General features: G+C 44.9%; 1 protein-coding gene across 2 annotated transcripts in view; it reads right to left on the bottom strand.

The window, feature by feature from the left end:
- Nucleotides 1-1,633: 1,633 nt before the first annotated feature.
- Nucleotides 1,634-22,588, bottom strand: part of LOC122929378 (TLC domain-containing protein 4-A-like) — a 38,358-nt gene continuing 17,403 nt past the window's right edge. For both annotated transcript variants that reach the window (XM_044282925.1, XM_044282926.1), the window contains exons 3-7: nt 22,139-22,228; nt 11,093-11,151; nt 8,276-8,370; nt 7,652-7,725; nt 1,634-2,172 (exon numbers count right to left, since the gene is read on the bottom strand). In XM_044282925.1, coding sequence (XP_044138860.1) covers nt 1,866-2,172; nt 7,652-7,725; nt 8,276-8,370; nt 11,093-11,151; nt 22,139-22,228 — 625 coding nt within the window. In that variant the 3' untranslated portion in view covers nt 1,634-1,865. The remainder of the gene's footprint in view (nt 2,173-7,651; nt 7,726-8,275; nt 8,371-11,092; nt 11,152-22,138; nt 22,229-22,588) is intronic.

Below are 22,588 nucleotides of genomic sequence, written 5' to 3'. Positions count from 1 at the left end.
TTTTGTGGATTACAATAAAGCTGCAACATTTGACCACACTGGTGAGTGCCGCTATTTCTTTCATCTTTCTACATTGCCTCCAACTTGAGTCTTGCTTTCATAGCTGAGCACCGCCGCCTGTGTGTGTCCTCCACAGCCATATCCTGCATTGGATTCTGGCACGCTTACACGCCGAGCCGCCGTGAGTGGTGCCGCCCCCCATCTCGTTTTTGCTACATTTGTTTTTTTTTTAAGGTCTGCAAAAACGGGGTCCGTAGGTCCGTGACCGTTTTTTCGTCCGTGGGTCTTCCTTGTTTTTTGGAGGATCCACGGACATGAAAAATGAAAAAAAAAAAATCTAAGTCAAGTTTGCCATTGAAATGATAGGAAAAAACTGACACTGATCACGGACACAGATGCCAATCTTGTGTGCATCCGTGATTTTTCACGGACCCATTGACTTGAATGGATCACGGATGCGGCTGCCAAACGGTGCATTTTCCGATTTTTCCATGGACCCATTGAAAGTCAATGGGTTCGTGAAAAAAAATGGAAAATGGCACAACGGCCACGGATGCACACAACGGTCGTGTGCATGAGGCCTATAATGGATGTGATGGATCCGTGAACACAATATAGAGCATGCATCCGTGCTTTAAAAAAAACGGACCCACGGACCGTGCTAAAACACTGATGTGTGAATGCACACATTAAAATTAATGGGGACGTGTGCTGTCCGTGGAGAACACATACAGCAAACATCCGTCTGACGTGTGAATGAGGCTTAAGGCACCATGCACACAACCGTATGTGTTCTGCGGTCCACAAAACACGCACTCTGGCCGTGTGCATGCCGCCATTTTTTTTTTATTCCTGTAGAAATGTTCTATCCTTCTCCACAAAAAGGACAAGAATAGGACTTGCTCTATTTTTTTTTGCAGGCCAGTGGAACGGACATACGATGTGCTGCCCGCATCATTTGCAGCCCCATTGAAATGAAAGCCGCAAAAAATGTGTACTAAAAATACGGTTGTGGCTCGGGGCTTAAACCATTGCAACCTCTTGTGCATAGAGGTTGCAGGCGTACCCTAGTCCTGAGTTCTGATTTGGCAAAAAGACCCTAGATGAGGGCCCTTGGAATGGATTCTCAGGGTATCAGAATGGACTTTTTGTGGAATGGAGGGCTCATTTGGAATTCATCAATATGGCTTTGGAAAGGGGTCCTCTAATCAAAGAGCATCTCTCCTGCTCTGGAGGACCTGCTATGTCCATGCATTACACTGATTTCATTGGACTCTATGTAATGCTTTACTTCTCCTGTGGTGGCGCTGCAGGGGAAATGAACACTTGCAGTCGAGTTCCCTCAAAGATCACGGCTGATCGCTGGGGGATTGAGCAGTGGGAGAACCTGTGATTAGCTTATCTTGCAAAAACTCTACTAGCAAAAAATTAAAGTAGACAATCCCTTTAAAGCTAAAGAATTATTGGGATGAGCTTCTATAAATGGCAGTGTTTTCTTCTCTTGGCATAACTGTACATAACACCTATTTAAAAAAAAAATGGAATCTACATACTCCCCCAGTTGTAGATATTATAGCATTATTTACCGAAATAGTAATGTTTCACAATCATAGAGACATAGGGTTGGCTTCTATAGATCTCATGTGTCCTAGTTTTTCCAGGAAATTTACTAGAAAGTAAAATATCCTCCTCTTGATAATAAGACTTTTAGAAGGACAATAATAGGTTACATCAACAACCACCTTCGTGTGTTATGGTCCACGTTTGGTATGGTCCACTGTGAGTGGCTACCATACATCAGTTTTCTTCTTGGATGTGGCCACCCCATCGTATGTGGATCGAACAATATGGTAGTTCCCATGGATTCAATCAGCATGGTTCCTTGTAGCTTTTCCTCCACGTCTGGATTTTACAACCCGATAAAATCCACATAAAATTTTATACATCCAGAACACATTGAGGATGTCCAAGATCACGCAGGACACAATCCATGCTACCTGTGGCCCAATGCCTAGACGGATATAACCCTCTGTGCCAAATGTGGCAAAGACTTGAGAGTAGTAGCTTGGTATCACAGCAATTCGTACAATGAAGAAGACAACAGCCATAGCTAACCCATTCAGCAAGACAGGTGTAGAGGATCGTGGTATGTTAACTGCATCAAAAAACCACCTGGAGGGGACAAGAAAGTAAAGAATATAATAAATTCTAAGAAACCAGTGAATATGGTTTAAGGAATACTCCCCTTCCCCCGCTGAGTAATCATAGTGTAAATCAGTAATAACTATAGTTGTCATTTATTAATCTGGTGTAAAGGAGAACTGGCTTAGTTGCCCATAGTAACCAATCAAATTCCTCCTTCCATTTTGGACAGCTCCTCTGGAAAATGAAAGGAGGAATCTGATTGGTTGCTATGGGCACCTAAGCAAGTTCTACTTTACACCAGTTTGATAAATGACCCCCTATGTCTACCAAAATACTGCCACTTTGTACAAGAATATAACTACTATAATACTGCTCCTATGTACAGGAATATAACTACTATAATACTGCTCCTATGTACAGGAATATAACTACTATAATACTGCTCCTATGTACAAGTATATAACTACTATAATACTGCCTCCTATGTACAAGTATATAACTACTATAATACTGCCTCCTATGTACAAGAATATAACTACTATAATACTGCCTCCTATGTACAAGAATATAACTACTATAATACTGCTCCTATGTACAGGAATATAACTACTATAATACTGCTCCTATGTACAGGAATATAACTACTATAATACTGCCTCCTATGTACAAGTATATAACTACTATAATACTGCCTCCTATGTACAAGTATATAACTACTATAATACTGCCTCCTATGTACAAGAATATAACTACTATAATACTGCCTCCTATGTACAAGTATATAACTACTATAATACTGCTCCTATGTACAAGAATATAACTGCTATAATACTGCTCTTATGTACAAGAATATAACTACTATAATACTACCTCCTATGTACAAGAATATAACTACTATAATACTGCCTCCTATGTACAAGAATATAACTACTATAATACTGCCTCCTATGTACAAGAATTTAACTACTATAATACTGCCTCCTATGTACAAGAATATAACTACTATAATACTGCCCCTATGTACAAGAATATAGCTACTATAATACTGCCTCCTATGTACAAGAATATAACTACTATAATACTGCCCCTATATACAAGAATATAGCTACTATAATACTGCCTCCTATGTACAAGAATATAACTACTATAATACTGCTCCTATGTACAAGAATATAACTACTATAATACTGCCTCCTATGTACAAGAATTTAACTACTATAATACTGCCTCCTATGTACAAGAATATAACTACTATAATACTGCCTCCTATGTACAAGAATATAACTACTATAATACTGCCTCCTATGTACAAGTATATAACTACTATAATACTGCTCCTATGTACAAGAATATAACTACTATAATACTACCTCCTATGTACAAGAATATAACTACTATAATACTGCCTCCTATGTACAAGAATATAACTGCTATAATACTGCTCTTATGTACAAGAATATAACTACTATAGACCTTGAAGGCAGATTCCTGTTTGTAAAGGGCGTCTTGGGGGACTCCCCGGTAACGCTCGCCAATTTGTATGCACCTAATAAAGGCCAAATCCCATGGCTCGTTCAGACCCTTGCTGCACTATCATCCTTCTCTGAGGGGTTATTGATTTTAGGGGGCGACTTTAATGTTGCCATGGAACCAGCGGTGGACACTTCGGCGGGCAGACCCTCTGTGTCTTACAGGTTATTAAAAAGGCTAAAAATTTCGCTGAGGAAACTAAAAGTTTTAGACGTCTGGCGGATCTACTCTACTCCCATGCTAAGACGTCCGTCCATAGATTGGATTATTTATTCATGTCTGACTCACATATACGTAATGTCTCTGGAGCCCGGATAGGCAATATAACGTTATCTGATCATGCCCCTGTTTTTATAAGCTTTTCTCTGTCAGGTCCGCAAAGGAAGGAACGTGTGTGGCGCCTTAACGACACTTTGGTCTTAGACCCCACACACGCCACCAAACTTAAGGCCTCGATCTCGGAATTCTTTAGTATTAATGACACCCCAGATTCCCCCCCCTCACCAGCTATACTTTGGGAAGCCCATAAAGTGGTCATTAGGGGAGAACTTATTGCCTTGGGGGCTTATGTAAAAAAGCAAAGGACAAAGGCCTTAGACGCTTTGTTAGCTACTATTGCTCGTTTGGAATCCTCCCACAAGGAGTCACAGGCTATTCATACCCTGACGGAATTGACCGAAGCCAGAACGCGTCTTAAAAACTTATTAAACATCACCTCTGCAAAATTAGTGTTGAGATCCAGGTTCAGGGCCTATGCTCATGGGAATAGGGGAAACAAACTGATGTCGGCTATTGCCAAGAAACAGTTCTCTGACTCCTTTGTTTCCTCTATCAAGGATCCCAAGGGGTTGTTACATAAGTCCACCCCAGACATAGCCAAGGCATTTTGTTCCTTCTATGAAGCCCTGTATAATCTACCCCCGCCGACAGGAGCTACGCCTGGTGTCCTAGCGGAAGCCACTGATAAATTCCTGCAGACCCTTAACCTCCCTTCTATCTCCTCATCTAAGGCCTCTCAACTAACCAGGCCTATTTCAGAGTCAGAAATCCGCAAAGTTCTTATGTCAATCCCGTCAGGCAAGAGTCCAGGGCCTGATGGTTTTTCCATCGTGTATTATAAATCATTCCAAGATGTTTTAATCCCTCGTTTTCAGAACCTGTGTAACTACCTTATGACTGGTGGTTCGCTTGCTCCCCACTCACTGTTGGCACACATTACTGTCCTCCATAAGGAAAATAAGGATCCGACTTGCTGCAGTAATTATAGGCCGATATCCCTGCTTAACAATGATGTGAAGTGGTGGGCGAAGATTCTGGCCTCTAGGCTTCAGGATGTTCTTCCTGACGTGATTCATGAGGAGCAGGTAGGCTTTGTCCATGGCAGACAGGGGTCGGAGAACACGGTGCGGCTTCTCCATCTGGTGAATTGGGCAAAGAGAGCTTCAAAGCCACTGGTTCTGGTAAGTACAGATGCGGAGAAGGCCTTCGACAGGGTCAGCTGGCACTTTATGTCGCGGACCCTGGCGAGGTTTGGCTTCCCGGACCAGTTTGTTACTGCTATACATACCCTATATTCGGCCCCCTCTGCCATGGTCAAGGTCAATGGAGCACTGTCCCCACCATTTCGCATCACTAATGGGACGAGGCAGGGATGTCCCCTCTCACCCGCGCTATTTGTTTTAGTGATGGAGACCCTACTGTGTAAAATTAGAGATGATCCAGATATTATAGGCCTAAGGGTTGGCTCTGGCTACCATGTTACTGCAGCATTTGCGGATGACCTTTTAGTTCTGACCTCTAACCCTTCAGAGTCCTTGCCCAAATTGTTAGATATATTTGAGGACTTTGGATTCGTGTCCAATTTTAAAATAAACTATGGGAAATCCATGGCTCTCAATATTTCCTGCCCCAAAAATGTGATCAATGACCTTAAACAACGTACCCCGTTTGCCTGGGCCTCCAGAGACATTACGTTCTTGGGGACGCGAGTCTCGGCTAATGTTCAGGATTTAGCCTCTCTCAACTTTGCTCCTCTTTTGCAAGATGTGCGTAATCATTTACAAAACCTGAAGCTTCCATTTATATCTTGGGTTGGAAGGAAAAATTACCTTAAGACATTCATTCTCCCCAAATTTCTATATATGCTGCAATCCCTCCCTATTTGGTTGCCGAATTCGTATTTCACAGAGGTCCGCCGAGTGTTCACGCGCTTTCTATGGAATAGCAAATCCCCGCGCATTGCCTACCATGTTCTAACAAGGGATAGCAGGTTTGGAGGTTTTGGGATGCCGGATGTAAAATTGTATTATACTGCTGTTCACTTATGCAGATGTGTAACAGCCTTGTCCCGGCCATCTAGCTCACTATGCTCACGCCTTGAATCTGCATTGATCTCCAATCAGGAATGGCTTACCCTGTGGGGAGTTCGGCCCTTCTCAGCCAACCATTGCGCCTCTTCTCCGTTTTTGAAGGGGATGTTGGTAGAGTGGTCCAAGATGGTCCAATCCCACCTGTTCAATTTCCCAAACTCCTGTATGCCACTCAAATTTTTGCAATCTCATATCCACCCCTCCGTGTCAAACCCCTCTGGGATTTGGTCCAAGCTCGCTGATCTCACTTTGCGAGATGTCCTTCTCTCAGATGGTAGTTTGGATTGGAATTTGATACTGAACCGCCCCGAAGTCAAAGCTGCTCCCTTTTTTCACCTGGCAGATTTTAAGAGGGATTCAGTTAAGTGTTCTGGATCCTTTGCGGGGACTGGTTCCTCTTCCTGGCTGGAGAAGAAGGTCCTGGCGATTAAGCCCCCCATTAGGCAACTTTCTCTGATGTATAAAGAAATGCTCTCTAGCTTGCCTCCAGAGCTCAGTTATATGGCCTCTTGGGAAAAGGAGCTATCTCTGACCTTTACCGAACCAGAGAAAGCCTTTGTTCTAGCCCATTCGCATGGGTTTAACCGCTGTGTTAGAGTCCAGGAGAACTCTTTTAAGTTACTCAGCAGGTGGTACAAGACGCCCGAATTCCTGCATAAATTGAACCCGGGAATTCCTGAAACATGTTGGAGATGTGGCATAGAAACTGGATCCCTGTCTCACATTTGGTGGCTGTGTCACAAGATTCAGCCGTTTTGGAAGCAGGTGGAGTCTTTGATTAACACTATCTGTAAGACCAAGATTGTATTAGATGCTAAACTTGTGTTGGTGTGGTGTCCTAATGATACCCTTACTCCTGCTAAGAATAACCTCCCGACAATGCTACTTACCGCAGCGAAGCTGCTTATCCCCTTTTTGTGGAAAAAGGATTCCCCACCATCTCTCCAAATGTGGACGGATAAGGTTGACCAGATCTACCGTTTTGAGGAGTTGGCGCACTGGGAGAGTAACTCACGCTCTCGCTTCTTAACACTGTGGTCCCCATGGAAAGTATATAGACACTTTGCTTGATAGAGCAGATATGTATCACTTCCTGTTTCCCCTTCCCCCCCCCCCCCTTCCTGACTTTTCCTCCTTTTCCCTCCCCATCTCTTCTTACATGTCATGTTTGTATGATTTGCTCATTGACAATGATAACCTGTGATGCCCTCACTTGACTTGTATGCTAGATGACTAGTTTGTATTTTTGGCCATTGTATGGTCATGTGTGGGCCTCGGCCTTGATTTTCTTTCAATAAAAAGAAATATGGTTAAGAATATAACTACTATAATACTACCTCCTATGTACAAGAATATAACTACTATAATACTGCCTCCTATGTACAAGAATATAACTACTATAATACTGCCTCCTATGTACAAGAATTTAACTACTATAATACTGCCTCCTATGTACAAGAATATAACTACTATAATACTGCTCCTATGTACAAGAATATAACTACTATAATACTGCTCCTATGTTCAATAATATAACTGTTATAATACCGCTCCTATGTACGGTAACCTATGTGAGTGGAGTGAGTATGTAGCAGGGTTCCTCTTACCTCTGATTCACGAATGGTGTTGACAGTTCGGATATCAACCGAAAATTAGCAAAATATGGCAGCACGCCGCGATTCTGTGTAGAAATATTGAGATGAGGGAATGCATCAGATATATGGTAGACAGTGATAAGAGTAGACAAATGTGCTGTATTCATCATGGCCACAATAAGTATCATTTATCACAGTGTCCAATCCACCACCGAGGCCAAAATCCGGCCTATCTAGGAGAGTTCTGCAAAATACCTAGACTACAGAAACCATGTATAGTAATGTCACAGCGCCCTCTAGTGTGTATGTGCTCCAATGCACTTAGTAGTTTGTTTTTTGGTTGAAATAGCTACCTATTTTTTATTTTATTTCTTTTTACGTCAAAAAAATTTACCTAAAGGAAGCTTAAACGCAAGGACCATTGGGTTATGGTGGGAAAAGTGAGGTGGGTGTCCAAACGATATCACCATACGAGGTCCACATATTTCAAATGGCATCAATAACGTGAATGGGGACAGGGTCCCTGCTGGTGAGATTGTTATGACCCTGATGTTCAATGTCGAAAGACCTTGTCGGGACAAGTCCTTTAAGGCCTATGGTGCGGTATAAGGGGAAAGATTGCCAGTTGGTACATACCAGTACGTATCCATACGCGTAGATCACTGCAAAATGGTGGCAGACCATATAAGGGTCTCTCATTTCCTTCCAGAAACGGGCAAAAAGCAGCAAGTCTGCAAAAACCATACAAAGCATTATACAAAATATTTTTCTTGGGTGCACAAACTTATACAACAGAGTTGTGCCATCTTCTGTGCGTTCTCTTATAGTATGCATGGTTGGCCACCCAAACACCAATGCAGAATACTGGAGGCTGCCACATACCCCACTGTTTTCTGTATATAGTTTTCTGCATTTTGAGTCAGGTCCATAAATATTGGGACATCGACACAATTCTAACATTGTTGGCTCTATACACCACCACAATGGATCTGAAATGAAACGGACAAGATGTGCTTTACCTGCAGACTGTCATCTTTAATTTGAGGGTATTTACATCCAAATCAGGTGAACGATGTAGGAATTACAACAGTTTGCATATGTGCCTCCCACTTGTTAAGGGACCAGAAGTAATGGGACAATTGGCTTCTCAGCTGTCCCATGGCCAGGTGTGCGTTATTCCCTTATTATCCCAATTACAATGAGCAGATAAAAGGTCCAGAGTTCATTTCCAGTCTGCTATTTGTATTTGGAATCTGTTGCTGTCAACTCTCAAGATGAGATCCAAAGAGCTGTCACCATCAGTGAAGCAAGCCATCATTAGGCTGAAAAAACAAACCCATCAGAGAGATAGCAAAAACATTAGGTGCGGCCAAAACAACTGTGTGGAACATTCTTAAAAAGGAGGAACGCATCGGTGAGCTCAGCAACACCAAAAGACCCGGAAGACCACGGAAAACAACTGTGGTGGATGACCGAAGAATTCTTTCCCTGGTGAAGAAAACCCCCTTCACAACAGTTGGCCAGATCAAGAACACTCTCCAGGAGGTAGGTGTATGTGTGTCAAAGTCAACAATCAAGAGAAGACTTCACCAGAGTGAATACAGAGGGTTCACCACAAGATGTAAACCATTGGTGAGCCTCAAAAACAGGAAGGCCAGATTAGAGTTTGTCAAGCGACATCTAAAAGCCTTCACAGTTCTGGAACAACATCCTTTGGACAGATGAGACCAAGATCAACTTGTACCAGAGTGATGGGAAGAGAAGAGTATGGAGAAGGAAAGGAACTGCTCATGATCCTAAGCATACCACCTCATCAGTGAAGCATGGTGGTGGTAGTGTCATGGCGTGGACATGTATGGCTGCCAATGGAACTGGTTCTCTTGTATTTATTGATGATGTGACTGCTGACAAAAGCAGCAGGATGAATTCTGAAGTGTTTCGGGCAATATTATCTGCTCATATTCAGCCAAATGCTTCAGAACTCATTGGACGGCGCTTCACAGTGCAGATGGACAATGACCCAAAGCATACTGCAAAAGCAACCAAAGAGTTTTTTAAGGGAAAGAAGTCGAATGTTCTGCAATGGCCAAGTCAATCACCTGACCTGAATCCGATTGAGCATGCATTTCACTTGCTGAAGACAAAACTGAAGGGAAAATGCCCCAAGAACAAGCAGGAACTGAAGACAGTTGCAGTAGAGGCCTGGCAGAGCATCACCAGGGATGAAACCCAGCGTCTGGTGATGTCTATGCGTTCCAAAAATAAATACCCTCAAATTAAAGCTGACAGTCTGCAGGTAAAGCATATCTTGTACGTTTCATTTCAGATCCATTGTGGTGGTGTATAGAGCCAAAAATGTTAGAATTGTGTTGATGTCCTAATATTTATGGACCTGACTGTAGCTACAACAGAAACCTGTGTCTCCATGGTTACAGACTACAAACAAACCCTGTGTAGTCAGATGCTGCTATCATGTGTTACTCCTCTCCTTCTTCTAGAGTAAATTACTTATCAACTATGATGGACATGTGTGAAATCAATAACCAAATTTGGCCACCACTAAAGAAGAAGTCTTTTGAGTGGTAAATATGATCTAAATCATATGGTGGTTTTAGAAAGTTCTGAAAAGCCAGAGGTCCACTTTAAAGTGAACGTCCACCTTTTTACACTTTAAGATCTTAAATTCTGTGCTTATGGGGGCCTGGACGCCATTGTTTTCTAACACAGAGCAAATCCCTGCAAAGACCCAGTGGTAAATGATAAAATCCTGGATAACAGTATGCGGTTAGCTCCTCAGCTCCCTCTAGTGGTGACTGAAGACAAACAGAACTTTATCATTTATCCCTTTACCTGTGCAGGGGTTGGAGCTCTGCCAACTAGAAAGATACATTAGGAAATTAATAAGCGCAGAGTGTTAGACCTAAACAGGGCATGATAATAAAAAGGTGGTGATCCCCTTTAACCCCTTCCTGCCACAACCATTTTTTTCAGTTTCCCATATTTATCCATACCTTCTAAGAGCCATACATTTTTTTATATTTACATCAACTTAGCATATACAGAAAATGCAAAAAAATGTAAGCCCTGTCCCTTTGACCACCCAAGAAAAGGAGAATGCTCACTTTGGGGTGGGGCTTGTACAAACCACACCCCTTAGTGACAGATTTGCGGTATTGACGCACCAAAATCGTGACTGTTGACAATTATTTATGTCAATTATTTGGGGATCAGCTACTTTCGCCACATGCTGCACTTTGAGGGCTCCGTTCTAAGGATAGGTGCAGATCACAGAGGTGGAACCTGCACCTAGCAGACATTGGGGACATATCCCAGTGATATGCCCCAATGTCCAAGATGGGATATCCCCTTTAATGTCCATTCTCAAAATGGCTACCTCCCCTGTGTGTATGGTATTTGGGAGATAAGTGACATATGACATCTGTATGACTTTACCATAGACGAGGTAACCACAGGTGATGGCAACATTCATTTTCACCTGAAATGGGTCGCCCCTAGAATGAGAACATGAATATTAGAGTTTTTTCATAATGATTTCAGTCATGTTCACACTTTGCTGCTGCAAAACAAAATTCTATGTTAAATACGTAGTTCTAAAAAATGCCCCCAAAATTGCAATTTTTTACTGCTGTATCCTCTGTGACAGAACGCAATGTAATGCATTGGATTGGGCAGCAAACCCTAGAAAATTCATAGATGCAACATGACGTAAAGTGTGAACATGGCCTTAGACAACAATTTTTAGGAGTTTTTGGAAAAATCATACAGGAAGTGAGAACGCAGGTTGAATGAATCATATGGATAGATGAGCATCGTGAACAATATGGAGGATGTGTATAGACACAGGAAGAAGGTGCACAGGGAGCGGCGTCAATTCTATATGGACAGTTTCTATCAGGGGCGGACATACCGCCTGTGCAGCCGGGGAAGATGAGCGCTTCCATTGTGGACGCGCTCATCTCTATTCATCTGTATCGCTGTCCTTAGGACAGCGATATAGATGGATGCTGCGGCGGGGCAGGGGAGAGGCGTCTCCCGTCTCCAGGCACTAGGCCTGCCACCTATCAGAGGGCGGCACAATGACATCATCGCGCCGCCTGAGCCGTACAGCGCGGGACACAGGCCGGAAGAGGCTTGCATCGCACCACTGAAAGCGGCAAGGAGGTAAGTATGTGAGTTTTTTTTTTTTTTATATACGCTTTACTAAGGGGCCCTATCTGGCACTCATGGGGGCATCTACTGGGGGCCCTATCTTATGTACTGGCACACATGGGGCAACTATAGGGAAGGAGGAGCACTATGGGGGCCCAATTTTAAATACTAACACACATAGGTGGCACTATGGAGGCGGGGAGTAGTATTTGGGCCCTATTGTATATACTGGCACACATAGAAGGCACTATGGAGGGGGGAGTACTATTGGGGCCCTATTGTATATACTGGCACACATAGGAGGCACTATGGAGAGGGAGGAGCACTATGGGGGGCCCTATTTCAAATACTGACACACATGGGGCACTATGGAGGGGGGAGAGTACTATTGGGGCCCTATTTTATGTACTGGCACACATGGGGGGTTCTATGGAGGGGGAGTAACACTATGGGGGGCCCTATCTTAGTTACTGGCACACATGGGGGTTACTATGGAGGGGGAGGAGCACTATGGGGACCTAATCGTATATACTGGCACACATGGGGGCACTATGGAGAAGGGGGGAGAGGAGCACTATGGGGGCATCTTCTGGGGCTCTATCTTATATATTGGCAGACATGGGGGGCACTATGGGGGCCCTATCTAATATGCTAGCACACATTGGGGGCACTATGGAGAAGGGGGGGAGCACTATGGGGGCATCTACTGGTGACCCTATCTTATATACTGGCACACATTATGGGGGCATTTTATACTGGCACATTGTCAGGCACCATGGGGAAAAGGGGAGGCGCACGATATAGGAGTATTTTTTACTCGCACAAATTATAGGGCACTATGGGGACCTTGGCTCAACTGGGGGCACTAAGAGATTTTTTTGGGGCATATAGTAGGGGGCATTGGCACACATTATGAGGCTACTATGGGGACATTGGCTCTACAGGGGGCACTTAGAGGAGGTATTTTTTATACTGCCACACAACAGGGCACTTTTATATACTGGCGCACATTATAAAGGGGGCATTTTTCTACCGTTACACATTATAAACAGAATTATTACTACTGGGGGCATTATGGTGGGCTTTATTATAGTTGAGGGACTATGAGGAACTTGAAAACTAGTATGAGCACTATGGGAGCATTATTACTTCTGGGACACATTGGGGTCATTATTACTGTAGGGGCACTATTACTACTAAGTGTTGTCTGGTAGATAATTATTTTTATTGGTGGGATTTTGGGGAGCACTGTTACTGTGGGGGGGCACCCTGGCACAGTATCAGCTTAGCACAATTATTTTTGGGGAACATTATGTTTACACTATTAGTGTCAGGGACACTGTTTCCTGGGCGCAGTTATTTTTTAGGACACTGTGTGCCAGTAATTATTTAAGGGGAACTATCTGTGTGTAACTTGTATAGGGAGCACAGTGGGCACAGTATTAGGCCTCATGCACACGACCGTTGTGTGCATCAGTGGCCGATGTTCCGTTTTCCGTGATTTTCTGCGGACCCATTGACTTTCAATGGGTCCGTTAAAAACTCGGAAAATGCACCGTTTGTCATCCGCATCCGTGATCCGTGTTTCCTGTCCGTCCAAAAAATAGGGCCCTCTGCTGTCTGTGTCCGCGCCTGGTTTCTATTACCCTCCTGAGCTATCCTCGTAGTCTTCTTATATTTCCATCTCACACACGTATGACATATTCACAGGACATGCCATGAATGCAGAGGTGTAACGTGAAGATCCTGGGCTCCAGTACGTAACAGGGCTCCCCACCCACCATGTCCTTTCTAGAATACCAATGTTTTCTAACGTAGCAGAGGGGTTTTGGGAGCCCTTCAGCCTCCTCGCTAGCAAATGCTACCTCTCCACCCCCTATAGCTACACCTATAAATAAATGTCTGATAGATGTGGTGAATTGTGGTGAACATCAAGGATTTGGGGAACAATACCCAGACTGGGGACCTAACCAAGTGTGCCATGGAGCATGCATCCAGGCAGCAGCACTAGCACTGCAGTGTGAGGCCGGAAAAGGAGGGTGCAGTCACAGCAAGGAATCATTGGCGTCTGGGTTCTCAGTTCCCTTGTCATGTAAAGTCTGAGGTCTGATTCCATTTTGAGGTATGTTAAAGGGGTTATGTGATTCAATGGCATTATGTTGGGACATGGTCTAAAGAAAAGAGTGGGGCATATAGTGTAAAAACATTGGGCTATTTGGTAAGGTGACCATATGTCCTCTGTTTTTCCAGGACAAGTCCTCTTTCTGGAATCTAAAAAAAAAATGTTCAGGCCTGGATTTATAAGTTACCAAAAATGTCCGGGTGGACGGACACTATATCAAGAGTATTTCCTGCCCCAAGTGTCTTCTTTAAAAAAAAAAAAAATATGGTCACCCTATACAAGGGCGCCACCTAGCCTTTCTGCTGCCCGAGACGAAAACTGGAATGGCATCCCCTCCCCCATGCCAATTTCTTAACCAAACCCCTTTGCCACAATGAAAGCGCTCATTGCCCATAGCCCTTCCGCTGCCCCCCCCCCTCCTCTTGTTCCTACCTGGTGCTGCCTTTGGCGATCGCCTCACCTGGCCTCATTGGTGGTGCACCCCTGACCCTATATTTGGACACCTGAACCTAAGAATCACAAAGAGGAGGTTGGCAACCTGGATTTACTCTTACCACTTTCGGCAATTTCTTAGAACCGGAAAGAGATTCTCGAAACACTTTAAGGAAGAAAAGAATATGACGGATTCTCTTAACAGGTCATTTTTTGGGTCCTAGGAGGAAACGCCCTTTAAATATACTCGCCCACTTTTGTTGTTTTCACTTTGGGAAAAGTTTGTCAGGTGCCGATATGCCCCTTTTTTGAGACATGCCCCCATTACAGTGATGACACCCCTATTCTCATGGTACCATGCCCCTTTCACATTACACCACACCCCCTCAATGGTTGGTTGTGAGGCTGTGCAGTGCTCCACGCGGTGCGGAGTCCTGGTGGTCTCCCCTTTTTCCAGAAGCCGCCTGTACCTTTAAATCCTAGTAGGCAGCCATTTTATCTTGAACTCCGCGGCACAGGCTCCATGCGATAAACAGCAGACAAGCGGAGCTAATGGCGCTCTATGGAGTGTTTGTCATCAGATAACACGTCCTGTCACATGGAGCTCGGCAACGTCCCAGACTGTGAAATCAGTGTGTGAAGGAGAGGGAAGGGGGAAGAAGGGATGGATATGGAGTGATCGAAAATAATGTGCAGGATTACAGATGAAAAAGCGACGCATTTTGGAGAAGACCGCTATTTTCCTGCAGCGGTCACACATCCCGGCCATGTATCTGTTGGTGGCAAGGGGCGGATGGGCCATAGACCCTACAGGGAAATTTCCAGAAGGGCCGATGCCCAAGGGGCAACCTGAGCCCTCCTCACCACCGGCCAATGGAAGTTTTTGGGCATGTATTTTGTGCTGCTGGCAGTATTTTATGATGAACTGTAGTATTTGGCGTCGTTGGGGCGGTATAATATGGTGTTACTGGCCCTGTCTTACATTAATTTGGACCCGACTACATAACGAGGCCACTTTTAGTATTTTTTCCAGGGCCACTTTAGGTTCCCAGTCCGCCCCTGTTGGTGGCTGTTCACACTGGCTAATAGGCATGTTTGTGCCCTAAGGCCACAGCAGAGACTGGCGATTTATCGTTTTGTTTTCCACGATCATGACCTCCAGGGCACCATGATGCATTGGGGGACACTTAATGTCCCCAATGCACGGGCAAAATCAGTGCGGCTGCCACGACGAATCCAGACCCAATCAACTTGATCCGTCGCACCGTGAAAAAAAAAAGAACATGTAGTGCTTCCGTAGGGTTCTGTGCCTCCGTTCCACACCGATCTTCCGGATTGTGGACCCATTCAAGTAAATAGGTCCGCATCCGTGACGAGGGGTGCACACGACTGGTGCCCGTATATTGTGGACCCGCTGTTTGTGGGCCGTAATACAGGCCACGGCCGTCTGTGTGCACGAGCTCTTAGGCTGTGATTGTACCGCACCCATTAAACCGCTAAACTGCTTACAGGTCACTGAGGGGGCATCGTGCTGGGTGGGGTGGGGGGACACTTAGGCTAACTTTACGGCAGAGCTATCCAGCAGGCTGTTCCGGCAGAGAAGAGCCTGCCAGTGTTCTCCAGAACCGGCATTGCCCGCAGGACCCCATTGACTATAATTGGACTTGGTCACATGAAAATCACTGCCCGTTAGCACGCTGCCCTCCAAATGTAATACTCACTGATAGTCAATGGGGTCCGGCGGGCACTCGGCACTGTCTGGCTATGCCGGATCCGGAGCCTGCCTGATAGTTTTGCTGCAGGTGTGAAGTTAGCCTAAGGGGGTATCATAATATGTGTCATCATACTGCACAATGCTTCATGGGGTTACTAAGGTGGCATAATACAGCGTGGGCAGCCTCTAAGGGAGCATTATAATGTATGGGGCGTATTACAGCATGAGGAGAACCTAAGGGGGCATCACGCTGCATAAGGGACACAAGGGGGGCAGTAAGGGGCACAATATTTCATGGGCATCATATTGTGTGTAGGAACTAAAAGGGCATCATCACCATCAAGGGGCACTAACAGAGCGTTGTTAGTGTCGGCAGGCACCTTTACTGTGTGGTGGACTCTAGGAGGCGCCATTACTGTGTTGGAATACAGAGGGGACTGGATGAGATTGGGTGTTTTTGGATAGGAGTTCGGCAGGGTTAGATATCCATTGTGATGCGCTGCTGCTGCCCTTTTTTGTATTTTATTACAGTTAGGAGGTAGGGGTACCCATTGCTGCACCTCCCAACTATAGAAAAGCCCAAGGAGGGACAACTGCAGCTGCAAATGTATTTTTACACTGTCATGCCCAATTCCTATCCACACATGCCCAATCCTGCACAGTCCCCTTACTGCCCCCACACTGTAGTTATGCCCCCTTACTGCCCCCACACAGTAGATATGCCCCCTCAGTGCCTTCACAGTAGTTATGCGTCCTTACTGCCCCCACACAGTAGGTATGCCCCCTTAGTGCCCCCACACAGTAATTATGCCCTTTAAGTGCCCCCCACACAGGTGTTATGCCCCTTAATGCCCCCACACAATAGATATGCCCCCTTAGTGCCCCTACACAGTAGTTATACCCTCTTTGTTCCCCCACACAGTAGTTATTCCCTTCTTACTGCCCCCACACAGTAGTTATGCCCCCTTAGTGCCCCTGCACAATAGTTGTGCCCCACACAGTAATTATGCCCCCTTAGCGCCCCCACACAGTAGAATGCCCCCTTAGCGCCCCCACACAGTAGTTATTCCCTTCTTACTGCCCCCACACACAGTAGAATGCCCCCTTAGTGCCCCTGCACAGTAGTTATGCCCCCTTAGTGCCCCTACACAGTAGTTATGCCTCCTTACTGCCCCCACACAGTAGATATGCCCCTTTAGTGCCCCCTACAGTATTTATTAATCCTTAGTGCCCCTACACAGTAGTGCCCCCCCCCCTTAGAATAATGTTACACCCCCCCCCCCCCCAGTGTTAATAAAATAAAAAAAGTGATATTTACCTAGCCTTGTTCCGCTGATGAACAGAGCACATCATCCTCTCTCCAGGAGCAGGCGCGATGCTGAGCTGACTAGGGGGGCGCTCCTGTGTCCCTGGACGCTCTCCTGCACAGCTTAATAGACACAATGACATCACTGCACACTATAATAGAGCGCAGCAATTATAGCTTAGTCCATCTTCTTTATCAAATAGTATAAAATTACAGAAATGATCGCACCTGTTGCAGGGGGGAGAGCACCGGACAGGGAATAGTGGAGGAGGGAGCTGACGGCTCCCCGCTCCACCACTGGATTCAACTTTATCTGCATCCTCAGGATCTGGTTATATCCCAGCATCCCGGGACCATGGGACAGATCCCAGAGATCCAGGACTATCCTGCCGGATCCAGGACGGTTGGGAGGTATACCCATTGTTAGACACACACTTCAATCAGAACAACTTGGGTGCCTGCTTGTTGATGGTTTCCAGGCAGCAACAAAGAGATTTATTACACAGATACTAAACTTTACACATACTGACTAAGGAAGCAATGCTAATTAAAGTGAAACTCCACATTAGGAGCCACTTTTAAGATTATAAGAGCGAACCGCATAAATAGCAACGCCCCAACTCAATGCTATATAATCCCTAATGCTAGATTCTCTCCTTCCCTGCTGTTATAGCAGCTTCCTGCCACTAGAGGGAGCCCACCTAATATACAGCTGCCACTGAATGCCATGCTTGCTGTAGAATCAGAATCTGCCTTTTTTTTATATATTAAGTATTCCTCTCCATTCACATCCAGAGCTGCTTTCAAAGTTCAGCTGGTGGAGATACCGTGATTTATCTCCACCCTACTGGACATGTGAGCTATCAGCTTAGTTCTAGCTGTTCCAAAAGAATGGGGTGACACAGAATATTAAATGCAGCTCTGGGTGTGATTGGAGTAGAAGAGCAGCAAACTCAGTAACAGAAAATTAAAGCAAAGTTTTTGCAATATATATATGCTTCCAGAAGTTTATCAAAAGGCTCTGGGACCCAGGGCAAAATCTATACCAGGGGCCCCCTTCTGCTACAGGGGGAATGGAGTCCTCGAATGTGGCAGAAAAGCTCTTAGGCCCCTAAAGCATCAGGGGCCACTTGCAACTGCTACCTCTGCACCCACTATACCTGCACAATAGCGGCTGAGGAGTATGGTAAGTTAATGAAGTGTGCCAAGTCCGTTCTTCTCCATTCACATCCAGAGCTGCTTTCAAAATTCTGCTCTTGGAAGCAGACCTCAATTAATTTTTAAGACCACCTCTCTGTCACACTATCTAGCAGCTTTAACTGTGCCACTATGCGTCTACCATACATTGCAATCTGGTAAAAGGTATCTATGCAGCTTTGGATGGGAATGGAGTAGAAAGTGCAAGGCATTTGCTGTAGAATTATTGATGGGCAGTAGATGCAGTTTCTTGTAAGTTGTAAAGCCATCAACGAATGTCCACTGAGCGTCTAAACTGGAGGGGATAATGGTAGATGTGAAGGGGTTAAGTGGTAGATCTGAGCGCCGTGACCACATCAGGCCAGATTAACCCACTTCACATGACAAAAGGCTGCATTATCTCACACATAACAGGGGCTTTGTGCGCCATCCGACGGGGAACCGCGTTTGGGTTTAGTGCAGAGCTGTGTGTGTGGGAATAGTGCAGAAGTAGTGGTGGGACACGGCAGGATGCATAGTCCAGGAAGGAAGGGTCTCCAACCTGTGGCTCTCAGGGCATTCCGGATTACAACTCCCAGGTGTGCTGGGAGGGAGTTGTAGTTTTGCAAGGGATTCAGATCCAAGAAAAAGTCATGCTGGAGGTAGCAGCACCGCGACAGCTGGAGAGGAACCGTTTGGGGTCCACTATTATATAGCAACTGAGATGCTGGGAGCTTTATAGGATGGCTACAATAGAGGAATTGGCATGCTGGGAGTTGTAGTTCTGCAATAGCTGGAGAGCAACAGATTTAGGATGGCTCCAAAAGAAGAATTGGCATGCTGGGAGTTGTAGTTTCGCAACAGGCCAGAGAGCGATGCCAAATGTTAATAAAAGAGTCAAGGGCATCTGTCACCACATTAACTGGCGTTAACCCAACTGACATACAAAACCGCTGTGTGGTGGGGGCGTGGCATAGAAGATAGGGGGCGGAGCCTCTGGGTGCCGTGAGGTGCAATGGCACGCCCTCGTAGCACCAAGGCGCTCATTTACATATAAAACAGCAACTTTCTACAGATTGCAGCCACCTAAGGAGATAGGACCAACAGCATTATCCACATATCTCACAGGCCGTCTGGATTAATGCTGATAAATGGGGTGACAGATCCATAGAAAAAGAATGTGCATATACGGTATCTATACAATAAAATAAGCAGCTCCTTTGCTGTACTATTTTTGCACCGATTTGTAATTATCTCATGTGGTTTCAAAATTCATCTGGTTGCTATGGGAAACTGACAGCAGCTTATCCCCGCCCCCACAGTCAGACATGTGACCCAACAGCTGAGCTCCCACAAGTCACTGCTCTCTGACAGCAGGAAGCCAGCAGAATTCTGAATTCTAGCTTTAGACTTGAATGGAGAAGATTGAAGGTTACTTGTAATTTAGGTTCAGGACTGTCCAAAGGTGACCTGCTGGACTGCCACCGTCATAGTCCTGCCCCCAGAGTATTCATATACTTGTTTAAAGGGGGTTATCCCATGATTAATGTAAAAAATGAAAATCAGACATCCTATAGGTCAGTGATGGCGAATCTTTTAGAGGCCGAGTGCCCAAACTGCAACCCAAAACCCACTTATTTATCGTAAAGTGCCAACACGGCAATGTAACCTGAATACTATAGTCCAATATAGTATATATTCCATGTACTTTATCATTTAGCTACAATAGCCTGCCTACATTCAGTGCGCTCTGAGGGCTCTGAGTGCCGCCTCTAGCACCCGTGCCATAGGTTCGCCATCACTGAACCCCCCCCCCCCCATCCCATTCATTGCTCTAAGTGAACTGCTAGATTAATTTGGCAGCTCGGCGAGTGTGTCCTTTCTGCTGCAGCTCTTTCCCTATCACTGCTCAGGGTTGTGTCCTTTCTGCTGCAGCTCTTTCCCTATCACTGCTCAGGGTTGTGTCCTTTCTGCTGCAGCTCTTTCCCTATCACTGCTCAGGGTTGTGTCCTTTCTGCTGCAGCTCTTTCCCTATCACTGCTCAGGGTTGTGTCCTTTCTGCTGCAGCTCTTTCCCTATCACTGCTCAGGGTTGTGTCCTTTCTGCTGCAGCTCTTTCCCTATCACTGCTCAGGGTTGTGTCCTTTCTGCTGCAGCTCTTTCCCTATCACTGCTCAGGGTTGTGTCCTTTCTGCTGCAGCTCTATTCCTATCAAACCTCAGGGGCACGTCTTTTCCGCTGCAACTGTCCCCCTTGCAGAGCTCAGGGGGTGTGCTCTTTCTGCTGAAGCTCTCTCACCTCCTTTCCTGCTCTTTTCCTATTACAGCTCTAGGGGGGGGGGGGGGGTGTTCTTTCAGCTGCTGAACTCTACCTATTACAGTTCTGGGGGGGGGGGGTCCTTTCTGCTGCTGCTCTCTCCCTATTACAGCTCTGGGGAGGTGTTCTTTCAGCTGCTGCACTTTTCCTATTACAGTTCTATGGGTGTCCTTTCTGCTGCTGCAGCTCTCTCCCTATAACAGCTAAGAGGTCGAGTCCTTAATCCTACAGCTCTCTCCCCATCACAGCTCAGGGTTGTGTCCTTTCTGCCACAACTCTCCCCATGTAATTATTACAGCTTCTACCAGTAGATATGGCTGGTGGCAGTTGAAGGATGGAACTGAGCACGTGTGTCCACCTCCACGATGTTACTGAGATGCACAGAGCAATAAATAAATGAACAAACAGCAGGTGGCGCTATACAGATACATTTCATCAAATAACTCAGTGGCTATACTCAATGTTTAATTACAAAAGTATTCAGATCCAGGGGCTGGTTGGACAAATGTAAAAATAAATGTTTTTGGGACAACCTGTTTAGGAAGAAACACTGCTTTAATTATTGATAATTCCAGTGTAATCCTTTAATTAGAGTCAACCTACATACGCTAGCTGTATAATCTACAGGCCATTATAATCTATATAATCCACATTACATTCCTATTATGCTTCTCATATCTTTGTGTCCCTCCTATACTTATCTAGGGAATACTGTGTCGTCCATTATCAATACCTTCCTCTCACTCATTACTGACCTGACCTGAGATAAAAGCAAAAATAATAACTCTTGCTTTGGACTATGACTCTTCTATTCTAGATAAGCATTTGCAATAATTGATCGTTTTCTAGACAACGTTTTAACTGCCTGACTGTAAGCTCTTAGGGGGAGGAATACAGACAAGAGCAAATCTTAGATTATGTTTCTTTATAGTTGTGGGGTCTTTACAAATCACATGCCGCCATATAAAATATAAATATAAAACACAACACAATATAAAAAAGGACAAGAGGGTTGATTGGGATTGCTGAGGCCAGTGATTGGCGGCAGCAGTCACATGTCAATGTGATATCAGTCACAGCGGTACAGGAACGCTAAAAGATCCAATAGATTAATAATGTTTTTTTACTAGTTTATGGAATTTCATTACATTTACACACTTTTAATTGATCCAAGATTAGAATGTAACGAGCAAAGAAAAAAATAGAGACAGGATAGAGACGGAGCAGAGGAGTCAGCAGTGAAGATATAAGATCATATATTTACCATATGGGGTCTGCATTCACTGCATCATCATACACCAAAATATAGAGGCAGAAAGAGCCTACAATCAGTGCGTGCACCGTTGAAACAATCCTACAAGAAAGAGAAAAAAAACGGTTAGACTTTACTGATTACTACCAAAATATAATCAGCATAATAAGAGTATCAGGAGCCGGGTTACTGTAATAAGATGTTACAGGGGTAATAAGAGGATCAGGAGCCGGGTTACTGTAATAAGATGTTACAGGGGTAATAAGAGGATCAGTAGCCGGGTTACTGTAATAAGATGTTACAGGGGTAATAAGAGGATCAGGAGCCGGGTTACTGTAATAAGATGTTACAGGGGTAATAAGAGGATCAGGAGCCGGGTTACTGTAATATGATGTTACAGGGTAATAAGAGGATCAGGAGCCGGGTTACTGTAATAAGATGTTACAGGGTAATAAGAGGATC

This window comes from Bufo gargarizans, chromosome 2 (genome assembly GCF_014858855.1).
Source record: "Bufo gargarizans isolate SCDJY-AF-19 chromosome 2, ASM1485885v1, whole genome shotgun sequence".
Classification (NCBI taxonomy): domain Eukaryota; kingdom Metazoa; phylum Chordata; class Amphibia; order Anura; family Bufonidae; genus Bufo; species Bufo gargarizans.
This window is presented reverse-complemented; position numbering and strand designations above follow the sequence as displayed.